Below are 16,126 nucleotides of genomic sequence, written 5' to 3' on the forward strand. Positions count from 1 at the left end.
AACAAATTAACTCCAAAACTCATGGGTTTTAATGAACGTTTCAAAAATTGTTAATAGACAAAGGAAGACATCATTAAGTTTTGGTGATCTTCCAGACTCATTTACAACTGAGACATTTATTTATTTACCAAATTTGACTTTATTTGTAATTCTCTGTTCATGGACTCTCTTTTTTCACTCCTACGTCAACATCCATCTACAGCTGTGTTTTCAAACTTCGTGGATATTAAATGAAACGTACTGTGAACTGATAATGCAAAGCTGCAACATTTACACTGGCCAATAGAGGTCAGTGGCTCCGCAATGTAAATGAAAATACACCCTCACTATAAAACAAAGAAGTAGCCGCACACGGTCGCTGTGTCCAAAACCACACACTCGTTCCCTATTCACTACTCACTACATAAGGGAGTTGGATTGAGTGCACTAAGTAGTGTCATTTTAAATTTGTTTGCGAACACTACGCTGGCGCACGTTAAATGACGTCACAGGTCGCATAATAAATACGAAACCGGTCGCAGGTGAAAGTGGCCGGGATCCTATCCTCTGGTGCAGAATAGACATTTCCTTAGGATTATTTTGGCTTTTTGATCAAGATGTCATCAAATTGTAAGTGACAGAAGACAAAAGGTGGTTGATAATGGCTTCGACCTTTATGTTGAAATATTTTAAGATGACCACATTGCACCCTTTCTGAAAAGAATTGTCAACTTTACATTGATTTCACCATGGCTGGGGTCTGGAGGTGGAGGGTTTAATCATCTTTAGGCTGGCATGTGCAGCCTCCTACTGTGTGGGGCCAAGAGCCTTCTCAATTCCACACTCCACAGACAATGACATTATTATATATGTGTATATATACTGTATATATACAGTATATATACATATATATAATATGTCCAAAACATTTTCTAAGCTGGACAAGCTGATAACAATTTCTGCAGGCTTTCAGCGCCTGGCTGGACCACCAGCTTCTGCCAAAATGGCAGTAAAGATGGATGCTAACTTAGGACCAAGCCCCCTGCTGCAGCTGCTCAGTGTTACTTTAAAAGAAAACTGAGGGTTATTGTATCCTAGGGGACGGTGGTTATCCCTGTATGTCCAAGCCTGTAGCATTGATAGCACCATTTAGAGAGCATGTGAGACATATGATAGCGGCCAGGTTCAACAGAAATCATGCAAAAGCTCAATCTATCATTTAAAGGGCACTGGGGATTATAAAGACCAGATGGCAGGCGATATTTCACGAAACCTTGGAGGCGAAGCCTGCCTTTGCTACCAAGGTTATTGCACGTTACACCATGTTGCACAATGTCTGCCTGAGGAATGGTGAAAGCATGGACCCCTCAGAAAACAGCTCGTCCTTCCCCACCCATCTGCGGATCAAATTTTGGACATCAGCGTCACTCCCTAAAGGAATCAGTTCACTCGATGAGTCTGCAGTATGTTTATATCAAACCAACAATATCTTAACTGAAAAACTCTAGTACAATTTAAAAGAGCAAATAGCTCACTAATCTTAGAATCAAATTCATTCTAATGTCTTTAAAGCAAAACCATATTACAAGGAAAGCACCAATGTCACTAAAAGGAGAGAATCACTATGCTTCTAGAAAGTAATATATTAAACACATAGCGGACAATAATTACATTTGTATGACATCTCTCCGTAGCTCACCAGCCATTGACAAGTGGTCACCTGATACCCCAATGGCTGATGGGATATATTACTGGGTTAGGATGCATCGGTTGTAGAATATTTTTCGCAGTGCATTGCAGGATACATTGAGGGCACTACATAGAGCACTCACTCCAACTCCCCTATGTAGGGAGGAGTGAATAGGGAACGAGTGTGTGGTTTCGGACGCAGCGGTTTCCTCTCCGGGGATTCTGATTGGCTCTGACGGCCTTCTTCTTCTTCTTCTTCTTCTTCTGCGTCTTACGACGTCGGTGTTTAGCTCGAATAACCGGTAGTGGAGTGTTAACCCCAATTTGTGCACTCTTCTTTTAAACTTTTTTCTTACAACGCAGGTCGGACGGTTATACGCTGTCGTCAGGCATGAAATACTAAGAAACAGCGTGTTCCCGTTTGATTTTAGCCTCGGTCGTCGAAGGGGATTTACGATGACCCAACAAGCCGCGGCTCTGCAGACCTACAACAACGAACTTGTCAAGTGTAAGTCGTTTCTTTTTATAGAACATAGAACAGAAAGTATTTATCGTTAATTTAAGTTAGATTTAGTGATCTCTGTAATGATGTTGTTTAACTGCAGGTTGTGGTTTAGGTTATGTTTTCAATTCCACGATTAGATGTATGATTTTAATCAAATCCGGTCACATCTCAGGCTCCGCCCACAACAGAAAATATATTATTATAATTATTCTTAACTTTTTGGGGTAGTCTTTTTTTATTTGTCTTCTGTATCCGGACCAAAACAATTCTTTATTTAATATTTCTCACCTGTACAGATATACTCGAGTATTCCTGTATATCTTATGACAGCACAGTTCCATCAACATTATTTACAATGTACAATTTGTAAAAAAAAACATGTTGCTACTTTTGCCAAATAGTTTAATACTAAACGTGGCTTTACCTGATTATTACAGTTTTTTAAAATGCAGACAAAGGATAGTGTGATACTGAGACTCCAGCATATGGAACTTTTTATCTTCTTCAGGCATTGAGGAACTGCACTTGAAGAGGGATGAGTTGAACCGTCAGATCAGGCAAGAGGAAGAGGAGAAGGAGCGACTGCAACACGACATCCAAGTCCTCTCTGACAAACTGAGCAGGGTCAATGAGAGCCTGTCACAAAGACACGCAGCCCGAGCTGCATTTGAACGCACCATTGCCGAAACGGAGACTGCATACACAAAGGTGTGTTTCTGATCGGTGTGTTAGGAAACATGCTTTAACTATTTTCCAGAACATTAATGTTTTGGTTTTTGCATATTTTGCTCATGAAAAACACAGTCGTGATATACTTTTGCGGTTGTATATTGTGGATTCCTTGAGCATCAGAGTATTTCTTCAAAAAACTACTCTCAAGGAGTCTTTATTAAAAACAACATTTTCCCCTGAGCTGAGCAAACCACCTTGTTTGTTTTAATTACACCTCCAGTATCCTCCACACTGCCAGCTTTACATCAACTTGTGTTGTCTTAAATGCCTGCAGTATATGTCATTTGACCTTTTGTCTCTGCAGATACTAGAGAGTTCCCAGTCCCTGCTTTGTGTCCTGAAGAAGGAAACTGGAAACTTGAGTAAAGCCACAGAGCCTCGGAAAAAGGAGCGTTGATGACAATGATAACTTCAAGCTTGTCACTATAACGTCTAAACAGCTGAATTTGGTTTGTTAATGTATTTTAAATAATAAATGTTTTATTATAATTGTTCTTTTTCTATCTCAGATTTCAGTTTTTTCAGCTTAGCAATGACGCAGTTCACAATATATGTTCAAATATTCATATTTGAACATATAAATATATTCATATTCATATTAAAATATTGAGTTGTTCATTTTTATATGAATAGCATTCCATTTGTGTATTTGATGCGCAGCTAAATCAGACTGCACTCCTCGCTAGATTGGCATGAAAAAACTATGCAGCCAGACTTTTTGTAGTCTGTGCAGGGGCAACCTGGACCAACCTTCCTTCCTACAAGGAAGCTTGCTTGAGCTGGTGAAAAGGAAGGACAGGTAATGGCTAACTTGAGAGGTGGAAATTCATCCAATAACTTTGATTCTGGACCAGAGCATCGTGGTGACCCTGCAATGCGATGGAACCAAGAAAAAGATCAATACCATGGTTTTACGGGCATTGAGTTAGAAACATGGTACTGGTTTTGGAGAATACTTCAGATAAATCCCAGTATTGCTGGAAACGCCTACGGAAACTCAAAGGCCAAATAGAATTGTTGTATGTGTGTGTGTGTGTGTGAACCAGAAATGGCTCGATCTGTTCAATGTTTCCACCTGGGAAAGTCAGAACTGATGGAGAAGATGGATAAGTAACGGTGTGTAAAACTGCTCGGTTTAATGACGACTTTAAAAGATGTCTGGGGTGAAAGTGGAACAACGTAGAAGCACTTAGAAAATGTTCACAGGCTCCCAAGTCCATCAGCACTGGACACCTGTAGGTGACAGCACGGAGAGACAGACTGCAAGTAGTTACTCTTCTCTTCTAGTGTGGAACTGAGACCACTGACTGAGGCCTCTCTCCCTCCTAGAGATGAAGTACACATTTGGTTACACACACACACACACACACCAGCCACAGAATAGACAACAGCTGTGGGTCAAATGATCAGACATCAAACATTACAAATTCAACACTAATGTATTTGTTGAAATGGCAAAATAATCAATGAACGCACTTTTGGTGAGGCAGTGTCTGCTGTGAATATACTTTCCTGGCAGCCATACCATCCAAAGAATTCACACTCAACATGTCAGGTACTTTACTGAACAGTCAAATGACAAAGAGTTGGATGCCATGGTTACGCATCAAGCTGACAATGCTGCACTCTGCGTATTGACTGTCAAGGGAGCTCTGAAATCCTAATACTGTACTTCACTATGTTATGAGAGAACCAGGGTTACATTTTTATTTATTCCGCTCTAAAATTAATCAACAAAGAAAAATGCAAAGTCCTCGCACCCTCCTGGCCTGCTTCAACAGCCAGTGACTGGAAAATGTGTGTCAACCTACATCAGACTCATCCTGCCAGTGATCAGACTGATCTTAGATCTGTCCAGACCTCGCTCTATGGTCCAACTTCTACCGCCATGGAAGACTCTATCAATTAGGTTTCTGAAAGAAATCCTCTACAATATGCAGTTGACGTGGGGGGACAAAGACAGGTGAGGATGTATCCGGTGGAAGTGGGCTGTAGGGGATTTGTGACGAGGTCCACCACAAGACTCCTCGAGGAGGTGGGCGTTAGCGGGAAATGTCATCAAAGATCTTTCCACCATGACTAAAAGTAGCAGATGTATGGGCTGCTAAATTACCTTTTCCCACCATGCGACAAACAACATGATTTAATGTGGGTCTAGTGGTCCCCATCTAGTGGTGGGTCAGCTGAGTGTAATGGAACCTGCGGAAGCAACCACTGATGATCGGTTGCTCTCTCACCATAACTCCTCTTCAGAATGTCTCAGACACACAAAAAAAATAGAAATCATGTTATTTTGACCAGGAAAAAACATCTTCAAGATTTGACCAAATATGATTTGTTGCTCTTGAACATGTCTATGCATTGGATAGAGGGAGGAGGGAGAGCAGAACATATATGAAGGCCAGAACTTGGACACACACAAGATGTGAAAAGAGGTGGATTGCAGGCCTATAGGAATGAATGGAAAGGGCTTCAGCATGCTTTAACCCCATAGAAAAATCTTTGGCAAGCTCAGACAACTTGGTCAGCCTTTATCCCCACTGCCCCAAGCCTATCATCGCACAAAACTAAACAGGTCTACAGATCAAAGGATCATAAAGCTTAAACATTTCAAAGAAGTTTTGATTGAAAGTGGGATTTTATTAAAACAGTTATATTGGGCTACAGCTACCCTCTATAGTACTAGTATCGATTAACTTCTGTCACAATCTAAAACTATAGAAATACAAAATACAAGGTAAGATACTGAAAACAAAACACACTTGATTCTGTCAGTATGCACTAAAGATGTGTAGCAGAATGTACGTGACAGTGACATTTAAAAGTGTTCTATCCTGCACATAATAGCATGGCCTCCCTGCAGTTTAGCAGTATATATATTATATATAGTATATATTGTTGGTGCAGCGCCATGCATTGTGTGTGTGTGGGGGGGACTAAATGAAATGACTTCCACTGTGTCTGAAACCATCATCACATATATTGAGTGAGGATCGCTACACTCTAAGCAAGAAATAAATCCCATCATCCTTTGCAGTCACACCAGAGAAGACATGTCACTAACAATGACTAAATGGAATAATGACATAATGTACACCAACAAATGACCAGTACTATAGAAATTGTACAAAAACCCCAAAAATATTCAACCAGCTCTGAGGTCAATCTGGTACATGTTTTCAGTTTTTAAGCACCACAGCTGCGTTCAAAATCAGAATTTCAGCGTATCGGTGAGTGCACTAAGCAGTTCACTGAAGCCATCTCCTAGTGAGTAGTGAATAGGGAATAAGTGTGTGATTTTGGATGCACCCTTTGTTTAATTTGAGAGAAAAGTATGTTGACTAACAATGTCTTAAACAGTGTGTATCCCGATTCAGTTTAGACACGGTTGTCGAAGTAAATTTACAATGAGCCAACAAGCAGCAGCTCTGCAGACCTTCAACAGCGAACTTATCAAGGGTAAGCAACCTCTTTATCTCTGTAGGTGGCGTTTAGTGTTAATTTAATCAATTTAAGTTTATTTCAGTGAGAGCAGTGATCCCCATAATGATGGTGATTAACTGCAGGTAGTAGTTTGGTGGTGTTGTTTCTACAATAAAACAAAATGGCTTGTATGATTTCCATACGGTCATATGCAGCAGCCAGGTTTTGCCTATACCTATTAGGGACCAAGCACTGAATTCAGGGCAAGAACCCATCCCAAGACCAACAAAAAAGTCTGAGGAAAAGCCAAATGACACAAGAAGTCCACCATTTAGAATCCAAAATGCCATTTTGACCAGCATTTTGTCATTTAGGGCCTTGAGTGTAATCCTAGAACTATTGGATTGTCTTCATGTTTGAACTGTACAATTTAGACATCGACAATTCATTTTCATTGTCATTTTATGAAGTTTAATTTTATGAATTTTAATGAAGTTAATAGGCTTATGTAATTCAAACATTCATTTCAAATTTTGCTTCCAAAGTTTAAAGCCAAGGTTTATCACAACTCTGACAAGGATGAGGTGTGTCTTCCAAAGATCAAAGCTAATGGCCAGTTATCATAAAGCGACACACTATGTTATGTAACTTCACCAAAATACTGACCGGAACACACGTATATTTCAAACTTAATTTCAAATGGGTTTTTGCTCACAACCCTGACATTTACATGAATGAACTGCTTACATTCTAATTATTATTCTCACCCTAAGTAAAATCGACTTTTCGGGGCCTAAACATGCTCAAAAACTCGTAAAATGAGAACAAATGCAACCACAAAATGACGCAAGAGAAAAATATTGCAATCAGAAATTAGGCAGGAGCCAAAATTTACAAACCCTCAAAAAGAATGTGAAAGAAAAATGTTACAAATACAAAAACACACAAAGCCCTAAAACCACTGCAAGAGGTGAATTTGCCAAATTGACCACAAAGGAAGTGCATGTTAATTAATGAGAGATAAATATTAAATTTATATAAGGTATCCATGCCGCTCTTCTATAATGTAAAAGACTGCAGCCAAGTATTTAAAAGACAATCAGAACAATTCTTTGTTTAACATCTGCAGACTGTATTGATACACTTGGGTATATCAATCTAACAGCTATTGAGATGTAAAATTAACATTTGTTATTGAACTCAATCTTAAAATTTGCTTGAAAGTAGATTATTGAAACAAAGTTCATTCCTAATTCCTACAGATAAATAAACAAATAAAAAAGACTGACCTTTTTTTGTCTCCTTCAGTCCTTGACGACTTGCACTCCAAGAGGGAAGGTCTGAACCGTAACATCAGGCAAGATGAAGAGGAGAAGGAGCGGCTGCAACAAGACAGTCAGGTCCTCTCTGACAAGTTGAGGAGAGTCAGTGAGAATTTGTCCCAAAGACTTGCAGCCCGAGCTGCCTTTGACCGCACCATTGCTGAAACAGAGGCTGCATACAACACGGTGTGTTTCTGCCTGACCCCCATGACTGTTTGTCTTCTATTCACTGTGCCTCAGTGTTTGGCAAAACATATTTGAGTCACTTGCCATTTGAAATTCAGCATAAGTTCACTGTAATATTGTCAACTTGTCAAACATTACTACTGAATCAGTCAGAGATTTCCTGTGAGAGGGACGTTCAATCCAAGGTTATAGTAGGTGGTTGCATCAGCTATTATTTTGTTGGCTTATAATACAGCATATTGCACATATACATATACTCCAAACAATTCTTTGAGTAAAATTCTTAGTCAGTTGATGAAACTTTTTTTTTCAATTGCAGAATTCCATACATTATTAGCATCACTTGTGTTGTATTAAATGCTTGCAGCATATGAATTGTGACCTTTTGTCCCTGTGCAGATACTAGAGAGGGCCCAGTCTCTACTTTGTGTCCTTAAGAAGGAGACTGACAACCTGAGTAGAGCCACAGAACCTCGGAGAAATCTGCATTGATGACAACAATAACTCCTTAATGCACCTGGAATGGATTAAATTAGATTCTGCATTATGGTTAATGTATTTTGAGTAATAAATGATTAATTCAATTTGGTTTTGTTTTTCTAAGCTCTGATTTCACTTGTCATTTGGTTTGTTCTGCTTGACTGAGATGCATCAGCTGCCCAAAAGCAAGCAGCTTTGAGGGATGATTTTTTTTTTTCACATTTACATTTGAAGGAAAATCCCAGTGAACAGACATCACGACAAATCATGACAAGTTTTAACATCTGTTAATGTTAAAATTACATTTGATGAAACAAATGGAGGAATATTCGTGCCAAAAGTTAGGCCTCCACACCAGGCAGAGACTACAGAAATACAGCGAGATGACGTAGATGTAGAGACCGTTAACTCTAAAAAAAAAAGTATTATTGGTGTTTTCTATTTAACAAACTATGTTTTACATTTGCAAAAGACCTTACAAATGCGCAAAACACATGCAGTCATGGCCTGTCAGACATTTATTATCCTTTATTCCCAACACCCCAAGCCTAACATCATGCAAAAATTAACAAATTTAAGAGCAAAGCCCTTAAGTTTAAGAGCAAGCTTTGAAATTTTATATTTCAATGGTCAAAGGTGAACGAAGCTTTGATTGAAAGCAGCATTATACTAAAACTGTCCTCCTGGTATTAAATAACTTCAACCAGTCACTAACTGTAGAAAATAATACAAAATACAAGGTAAGATAATAAAAGATACTTATTTCTGTTTACCTCTGCAATAAAATGCAAGGCGCAGTATTCCCTAGGGTGTCATAGAATGAATCAAAGTTAATTTAACATCTAAAAAGGTGTTCCTTCCTCTCCTGAACTGTAGGGAAGAAGGGTCAACAGTCATGATATTATGTATGTGACAGGTGCAAAATAACCCAAAAAGTTAATGATTTTAATGAAATTCTCAGAAAACAACAGTGGTACTAGTTAAGTTGTACAGTTATTTTTCAGTTAAAAACCTCTAGTAAAAGAATTAAAGTCTATAATCTGCTGCCTCAACCAGCAATCATTTCGCCAAGTAAATGGAGCATTAGTATTGGGCGTAACCCTAAATTTGACAAAAATAAAACAAAACTGTTTTTTAAACATCCAGTGTCCCAAATCAGTCAAGAAAGGAATTCACCATGACCCACCAAGCTGCAGCTCTTCAGAACTACAACGACGAAATCATTAAGGGTACCAAACCTCTTTTTCTTTACTGATAACTAAATTAAACAGAAAGCATTTAGTGACAATTTAATTAAGTTGGCTTTAGTGAGATTATTGATCTCCACAACGACGGTGGTTAACTGTTGGTAGTAGTTAACGTTGTCTCCTTCAGTCCTCGATGACTTGTACTCCAGGAGGGAAGATCTCAACCGTCACATCAGGCAAGATGAAGAGGACGAGCGCCTGCAACAAGACAGTCAGGTCCTCTCTGGCAAGATGAGAAGAACCAATGAGAGCATGTCTCAAAAACTTGCAGCCCGAGCTGCAATTGACCGCACCATTGCTGAAACAGAGGCTGCATACGATATGGTGTGTTCCTGTCTGACGCCCATGACTGTATGTGCAAAAGACTTTTCACTGTTCACTATAGGAACGTTCAGTTTAAAGTTATAAACTGGTAGTTGCATCAGCTTATATGTTGTTGGCTTATAACACAGCATATTGGACGTATACAGCAGTTGTAATGTGGATCACAGTAATTTTACAACTACTCCAAACTATTCTTAGAATTAAAAAGTCTTTGCTGATGTTACTTTTTTTTTCAATTACATCTGCAACTTTCCACACATTACTTCATTACTTGTGTTGTATTAAATGCTTGCAGCATATGAATTGTGACCTTTTGTCCCTCTGCAGATCCTACAAAGGTCCCAGTCTCTACTTTGTGTCGTTAAGAAGGAGGTTGACAGCCTGAGTAGAGCCACAAAACTGGAGAAACCTGCATCGATGACAACAATAACTCCTTAATGCATCTGAAACAGATGCATTTGGATTTTGTGTTGATTCATCTATTTTGAGTAATAAATGTTTTATTCAATTTGATTTTCTTTCTTTCAGCTCTGATTTCACTTGTTTTTCGGTTTGTTCTGCATGACTTAGATGAGCTGGCCATAAACAAACAGCTTTGAGGGATCTTTTTTTTTTTTCATATTTACATTTAAAGGAAAATCACAGTGAACAGACATCACTGTCCCAACAAATTTTAACATCTGCAGGTGTTTGATTGACAGTTTATCAATTTTTATTATACAGTTTTTTAAGTCTCTCATATATCTCCACAACTCCATATGTGAGTGTCTGCTCTTCGGTTCTCATGCTAAGGTGAGAAATTCCAGTCACTCTGCCACCCCCCTCTTCCACACTCACCTGATTTGTAGCTACCACTTTCACCTGTTGCTCTTTCTTAGGCTGTATTTTAGCCACTGCAGTGCATTCATGCTTTGCCAGATTGTTATCATTTCATGCCTGACTCTCCAACCAATTTCTTCATTTGGATTTACTGGTATTGACCCTGCCTGCCTTGGATTTTCCTTCTTTGTCTCCACCCTGGTAAACCCGACAACCTTCTGTCACTGATTAAGAGTTTAGCCTTTGTATTTATTTGAACCTATGTCCTCCTGTGGCTGTGCAGTGTTTTCTGCCTTCCACGGAGTTCCATGATTTCTTTTGTACTGTTTTCCGCAAGTAATCAGTAAAGCTTTTTATTAAAACTGTCCAGAACTGCTGTGCTCTGAGCAGATCCTACCACACCTGTGTCGCTACAATTTAGCCAAGAATGGATCAGCACAAGGCCCCTCGCCACTGGTTCACCTCTAGAGGATTGAGGTGGTTCTGCAGCAGCATGAGACTATGCCCACCACATTCGCTGCATCGGTAAGACTCCAGCTCCCCAGAGCCATGTGCATTCACCCTACCTTTCACGTGTTGAAGATCAAGCCTGTCCAAGTGAGTCCACTGCTGCGAGTCCTGCCGTGCTGCCCCTTCCTCCCCCTCAGATGATCGATAGCGGTCCTTTATATGCTGTGAAGCAGCTTCTCCACTCTCGCCATTGAGGACAAGGAATGCAGCATCTGGTAGACTGGAAGGGATATGGTCCGGAGGACCGCTATTGGGTCCCGGTTTGGTTCATCATGTGCTGGTAAGGGACATGCCCCACCTGTATCCGGACCAGCCGGCTCTGCTTCTTTGCCAGTGGATAACAGCTCAGAGGGTGACGCACTGCCTGATTTGTTCTCATCGTCTGACTCTGTGGTGTCCTATTGTGTCTCGGAGTTCTAGTTTCTACTTTTGGTGGCTCCTTTAACCCACCCTGAACCTGCTTTTGGGACTTGGAGAAGTAATTACCTTGCCAGTAATGTGATTTACAAATATAAAATGGTTTTCAAATATAAAACTCCATTCACAAAACTAGACATTTTAAAAATGAAATGTGAATTATAAATCTACAAGTATGAAGTACAAAACAAATTCGTGCCAAAGGTTGGGCCTCCACTCCAGACAGTGGCCATGTCAACTGTACAGAAATGCAGCAAGAGAGAAGATATAGATGTAAGAAGAGTTTCAGTTGAACCAAGAAGCGCTGCCCATAAATATACCGTTAACGCTAATGAGCACACAACTCACTTATCTGCGGGAAGCTCATCTTGGTTCAACACCTGATCCTCTTTATACATCTCTCATCTCTGCTTGAAAAAGAAATCAAAAGTTGCATGATTTTGACATGAATCTTCTCTCTGTTATTTACTTGTCAACGGTTTTCTTGCATTTATTTATTTATTTATTTTTTAAACTATAAGTGCTGTTTTATATTGGAAAACCATGTTTTATTTGGGGAAGAATGTGCAAAACACATGCAGTTTTGGCATGAATTTAACAATTAGGAAAAGGCTTGAGCAAGGTCAGGCAAATTTATTATCCTTTATTCCCAACACCCCAAGCCTAACGTCATGCAGAAATGAACAAATTTAAGAGCAAAAGACCAAAGAAGCTTTGAAATTTTGTATTTCAATGGTCAAAGGTGAAAGAAGCTTTGATTGAAAGCAGCATTATATTAAAACTGCCCTCATGGTATTGAATAACTTCAACCAGTCACTAACTGTAGAAAATAATACAAAATACAAGGTAAGATAATAAAAGATACTTATTTCTGCTTACCTCTGCAATAAAATGCAAGGCGCAGTATTCCCTAGGGTGTCATAGAATCAATCAAAGTTAATTTGACATCTAAAAAGGTGTTCCTTCCTCTCCTGAACTGTAGGGAAGAAGGGTCAACAGTCATGATATTCTCTAATAATTGCTGCTGCAGTGCTATGGGATTTTGTTATTTTTTTCTTTTTTTTGTTGCCCTTTACTTTGTTGCCTCTACCAAGGAGGGTGTGTGACAACCGGTGTTTGTCTAGGTGCAAAATAACCCAAAAAGTTAATGATTTTAATGAAATTTTCAGAAAACAACAATGGTACTAGTTGTACGGTCATTTTTAAGTTGAAAAAAAAAACTCTCAGTAAATGAAGTTGGACTTGCAGTTTATAATCTGCTGCCTCAATCAGCAATCATTTCATCAAGTGTTACACGTGCCCTCCTTACTGTCTTCACTCACGCAACAGGTTTGAGTTACCTGAGTGGGAACTGCGGTATAAATGGAGAGAGGATGAGGCTTCTGTCGCTCGTTTTCTCCCGATGACAGCGGCTGAGGTAGCAGCTATGGGGGCCCCTCCGTCAAGGACCCTCCGCAGGCAATCTGAAGGAGACCGGCCTTTTGTTGCTTCAAGTTTGGGTTGGCGGCGTTTCTCCGTGTCCCTGCCCACTGCGTGGTTGGCCTGGTGACACCCCACCCTGTTTAGATTAGCTTCGTTTACCAGTCCCCCAGACCTCTTTCTGTTTGTCTTGATGTGTTGATGACTTGTCCGGGTTATTCCCGTGAGCCGATAAATGCTTTCTTTGGTGTCTGCATTTGCAATTGAGGAATTTTCATTTTTCAGTGTTACTGGCCATAGAGGCTTGTCAGGCAGTTGGGGGCCTTGAGGACTGGAGCGCTGGTCATCCGCTGCATTCTTTAGTCCGTACAAATTTCACTTTTGGACTGAGCAGGTCCATTAATGGGGCACCTACTTCAGTAAAGTCCTTGCAGAATCCCCGGTAATAGCCAGCTAAACTGTGGAAACTAACCCACAAATCTTTTCAAACCTGGTCAGAAAAAGTAGGTTAGCACCTGGTCATATGTCTTATTTACACCAGGATGACCCGCAAGCCAATAATCGTGTGCAAACCCCTGTATTTCGGTGCGATATTTCGATGAAACCACAATCTAAAAAAATGTTTTTTAAACAGCCAGTGTCCCAGTTCACTTGAGGAAGGAATTCACCATGACCCACCAAGCTGCGGCTCTGCAGACCTACAACAACGAACTTATTAAGGGTACCAAACTTCTTTTTCTTTGCTGATAACAAAAATTGAACAGAAAGCATTTAGTGACAATTCAAATAAGGCTTTAGTGAGATCATTGATCTCTATATCGATGGTGGTTAACTGCAGCCAGTAGTTCACGTTGTCTCCTTCAGTCCTTGACGACTTGCACTCCAGAAGGGAAGACCTCAACCGTCACATCAGGCAAGATGAAGAGGAGAAAGAGCAGCTGCAACATGACATCCAAGTCCTCACTGATAAGCTGAGCAGAGTCAGTGAGAATTTGTCACAAAGACTTGCAGCCCGAGCTGCGTTTGACCGCACCATTGCTGAAACAGAGGCTGCATACAATATGGTGTGTTTCTGCCACGATTATTGTGTGCAACAGCCTATATCTTGTTTTGGCTTTGCCTCAGTGCTTTAAGAAATATGTTTTAATTACTTTCATTTGAAAATGATCATTACTATAGGTGATATTGTCCTCTTACCTTTTTCAAAAGTTAACACCAAATCAGCCAGACAGATTTTTAGTTATGTGAAAGTTCAATTTAATGACATAAAACTGTTGTTGGAAATCCCTCCAGCTAATGCTTTGTTAGTTTATAATTGTAGAACTTTTACAACACAATCATGTACGGTATATGTGTAGCAGTTATTTTCTGGACTCTGAATATGTTGTTTTACAAGCAACTACTCCAAGCAGGTCTTTATTAAAGACAAATGAGTCGTTTTATCAGCCGATACAACCACTTTGACATTTATCAATTGCGCCTGCGGTGTTCCCCACGCTGTCAGCATTTCTTCATCTTATGTTGTCTTAAATGCCTTCAGTATATGTAAAATGGCCTTTGTTCATGTGCAGATACTGGAGAGTTCCCAGTCTCTACTTTGCCTCCTGAAGAAGGAGGCTGAAAACCTGAATAAAGCCACAGATCCTCGGAGAAAGGTGCATTGATGACAACAATAACTGCAACAAGCTTGTCACTGCCTCAAGAACAGCTGAACTGTAACTCCGAGTTATTGATAATGTATTTTAAGTAATAAAAAAAATTTCTGATTGATTTTCTTTTCCCAACTGCAATTGTCTTTCTATTTGTTCTGAATGAGACCCATCAGCGTCAAACTGAGAGATGCAAATTCTTCAGTATTACACAACTCACAACAGTATAAAATTGGGTAGCTGTTTCAACAGCCTCAGCTAGCATGTTCTAACTGCACATTTCCACTGTTCCATCTCATATTTTTTAATAGTTTTATTATATTTTCAAAAAATACAGAACATACAGAACTGCTCAGACACTAAAAACAACAAAAGAAAAACACTTAATCTCCAGCTGTAAAACAATATAGTACAGATAGTACAGTACAGAGTATACAAACATAACATGGCTAAAAGGTACCTGAGTCAGACTTGAGAGAGGCCACCACCCTTGACAAGAGGGAGCACTCTGCAGATATTACCCCAAGCAGAATTAACGGTAAGCAGAATTGAACCTCTCTGGGCCGTGCCATTTCATAAGCTACTAGGTAAACAGACTTGTGTGTTATTTTCTGCTTGCAACTTGAGCTATTTGGTTCATTGGTTTCCCTTTGACTACATCTAGATTCTAGATCTGGGAAATTGAGTATTGTTAATTGTGTAGTCAATGCAGAAGGATATTTAGCCAGTAATTGCTTCTCTGGGAGTTTTGAGTCTACATCCTGGAAGTTATTGAAATGCCCCAATCTCTACACAAAAGCATCATTTCAGCTCCACTGTTTGTGTTGGGAGTTTTTCCTAGTGTTTTCCCTCTCCCCCTCCCCTTCTGTTCCTTGTCTGTGTTTTCCTTGGCTGATTCCGAAACCACCCCCTATACCCTACATAGTGCACTCAATAGTGTGGACACCATTTTGAAATAGTGTCCGAATTGTTAGTGATCATCGCTGTACCCTATGTAGTGCACTCAATGTATCCCACAATGCACTGCGAAAAGTAGTGTACAAGCGAGCACCCTAACACGGAAACTGTATCCCATCAGACTTTACGGTATCACGTGATATCGACGGGATACATTTTTTAAACGTAATTTCTACTGTGCGGTTTGATATATGAAATTTTTGGAAATAAGATTTTTTTTTCAGTAGGGGTCCAATATGATCATCTTAAAATATTACAACATAAATGTGTAAAAAAAAAAAAAAAAAAAAAATCAATCAATCAATCTTCACTTCCTCACCAGGCAATAGAATCTCAGTAAAAGAATATTTACAAAGATGAAAAGTAGCTCTGGATCAATTTTTTGTTGAAAAATTGCTTTATGTTTTCACTACAGCGGAATATGACTTGAGAATGTACCATCACGACTTGGCTTGAAAATGCCAAGGG

The 16,126-nt window shown here is 39.6% G+C and overlaps 4 protein-coding genes and 1 long non-coding RNA gene across 6 annotated transcripts; 4 read left to right on the forward strand and 1 right to left on the reverse strand.

Annotated features, from left to right (window-relative positions):
* Positions 1-499: 499 nt before the first annotated feature.
* Positions 500-3,400, forward strand: LOC130517710 (microtubule nucleation factor SSNA1-like). Of its 2 annotated transcripts, XM_057019756.1 has the most exons (4): positions 500-609; positions 2,032-2,176; positions 2,682-2,881; positions 3,210-3,400. In XM_057019756.1, exons 2-4 carry the CDS (start codon positions 2,125-2,127, stop codon positions 3,300-3,302), a joined length of 345 nt encoding a protein of 114 aa, XP_056875736.1. In that variant the 5' UTR covers positions 500-609; positions 2,032-2,124; the 3' UTR covers positions 3,303-3,400. The 2 variants fall into 2 exon arrangements, with proteins under 2 accessions (XP_056875736.1, XP_056875735.1); XM_057019755.1 differs by lacking the exon at positions 500-609 and having other exon boundaries at positions 1,946-2,176.
* Positions 3,366-7,754, reverse strand: LOC130517712 (uncharacterized). Its single transcript, XR_008947785.1, has 2 exons — positions 7,618-7,754; positions 3,366-4,230 (listed from the first exon to the last, which is right to left on the reverse strand). It is a non-coding gene; the product is annotated as an uncharacterized LOC130517712 (long non-coding RNA).
* Positions 5,842-8,420, forward strand: LOC130517711 (microtubule nucleation factor SSNA1-like). Its single transcript, XM_057019757.1, has 3 exons — positions 5,842-6,364; positions 7,637-7,836; positions 8,236-8,420. The coding sequence occupies exons 1-3, from the start codon at positions 6,313-6,315 to the stop codon at positions 8,326-8,328; spliced, it is 345 nt and encodes a 114-aa protein (XP_056875737.1). The 5' UTR covers positions 5,842-6,312; the 3' UTR covers positions 8,329-8,420.
* An 806-nt stretch (positions 8,421-9,226) lies between these two features.
* On the forward strand, positions 9,227-10,395 carry LOC130517721 (microtubule nucleation factor SSNA1-like). Its single transcript, XM_057019766.1, has 3 exons — positions 9,227-9,545; positions 9,691-9,887; positions 10,215-10,395. Exons 1-3 carry the CDS (start codon positions 9,494-9,496, stop codon positions 10,323-10,325), a joined length of 360 nt encoding a protein of 119 aa, XP_056875746.1. The 5' UTR covers positions 9,227-9,493; the 3' UTR covers positions 10,326-10,395.
* A 1,793-nt stretch (positions 10,396-12,188) lies between these two features.
* LOC130517722 (microtubule nucleation factor SSNA1-like) lies at positions 12,189-14,975 on the forward strand. The gene is made up of 3 exons (XM_057019767.1): positions 12,189-13,773; positions 13,917-14,116; positions 14,624-14,975. The coding sequence occupies exons 1-3, from the start codon at positions 13,722-13,724 to the stop codon at positions 14,714-14,716; spliced, it is 345 nt and encodes a 114-aa protein (XP_056875747.1). The 5' UTR covers positions 12,189-13,721; the 3' UTR covers positions 14,717-14,975.
* Positions 14,976-16,126: the final 1,151 nt, after the last annotated feature.

This window comes from Takifugu flavidus, chromosome 20 (genome assembly GCF_003711565.1).
Source record: "Takifugu flavidus isolate HTHZ2018 chromosome 20, ASM371156v2, whole genome shotgun sequence".
In the NCBI taxonomy this organism is placed as follows: domain Eukaryota; kingdom Metazoa; phylum Chordata; class Actinopteri; order Tetraodontiformes; family Tetraodontidae; genus Takifugu; species Takifugu flavidus.

Excerpts from the sequence above, each read along its gene's own strand:
- LOC130517710 (XM_057019756.1), top strand. The coding sequence starts at position 2,125 with ATGACCCAACAAGCCGCGGCTCTGCAGACCTACAACAACGAACTTGTC. Across the intron at positions 2,177-2,681 it reads CAACAACGAACTTGTCAAGT|GCATTGAGGAACTGCACTTG; the intron begins GTAAGTCGTTTC and ends TATCTTCTTCAG. Across the intron at positions 2,882-3,209 it reads CGGAGACTGCATACACAAAG|ATACTAGAGAGTTCCCAGTC; the intron begins GTGTGTTTCTGA and ends TTGTCTCTGCAG.
- LOC130517711 (XM_057019757.1), top strand. The coding sequence starts at position 6,313 with ATGAGCCAACAAGCAGCAGCTCTGCAGACCTTCAACAGCGAACTTATC. Across the intron at positions 6,365-7,636 it reads CAACAGCGAACTTATCAAGG|TCCTTGACGACTTGCACTCC; the intron begins GTAAGCAACCTC and ends TGTCTCCTTCAG. Across the intron at positions 7,837-8,235 it reads CAGAGGCTGCATACAACACG|ATACTAGAGAGGGCCCAGTC; the intron begins GTGTGTTTCTGC and ends GTCCCTGTGCAG.
- LOC130517721 (XM_057019766.1), top strand. The coding sequence starts at position 9,494 with ATGACCCACCAAGCTGCAGCTCTTCAGAACTACAACGACGAAATCATT. Across the intron at positions 9,546-9,690 it reads CAACGACGAAATCATTAAGG|TCCTCGATGACTTGTACTCC; the intron begins GTACCAAACCTC and ends TGTCTCCTTCAG. Across the intron at positions 9,888-10,214 it reads CAGAGGCTGCATACGATATG|ATCCTACAAAGGTCCCAGTC; the intron begins GTGTGTTCCTGT and ends GTCCCTCTGCAG.
- LOC130517722 (XM_057019767.1), top strand. The coding sequence starts at position 13,722 with ATGACCCACCAAGCTGCGGCTCTGCAGACCTACAACAACGAACTTATT. Across the intron at positions 13,774-13,916 it reads CAACAACGAACTTATTAAGG|TCCTTGACGACTTGCACTCC; the intron begins GTACCAAACTTC and ends TGTCTCCTTCAG. Across the intron at positions 14,117-14,623 it reads CAGAGGCTGCATACAATATG|ATACTGGAGAGTTCCCAGTC; the intron begins GTGTGTTTCTGC and ends GTTCATGTGCAG.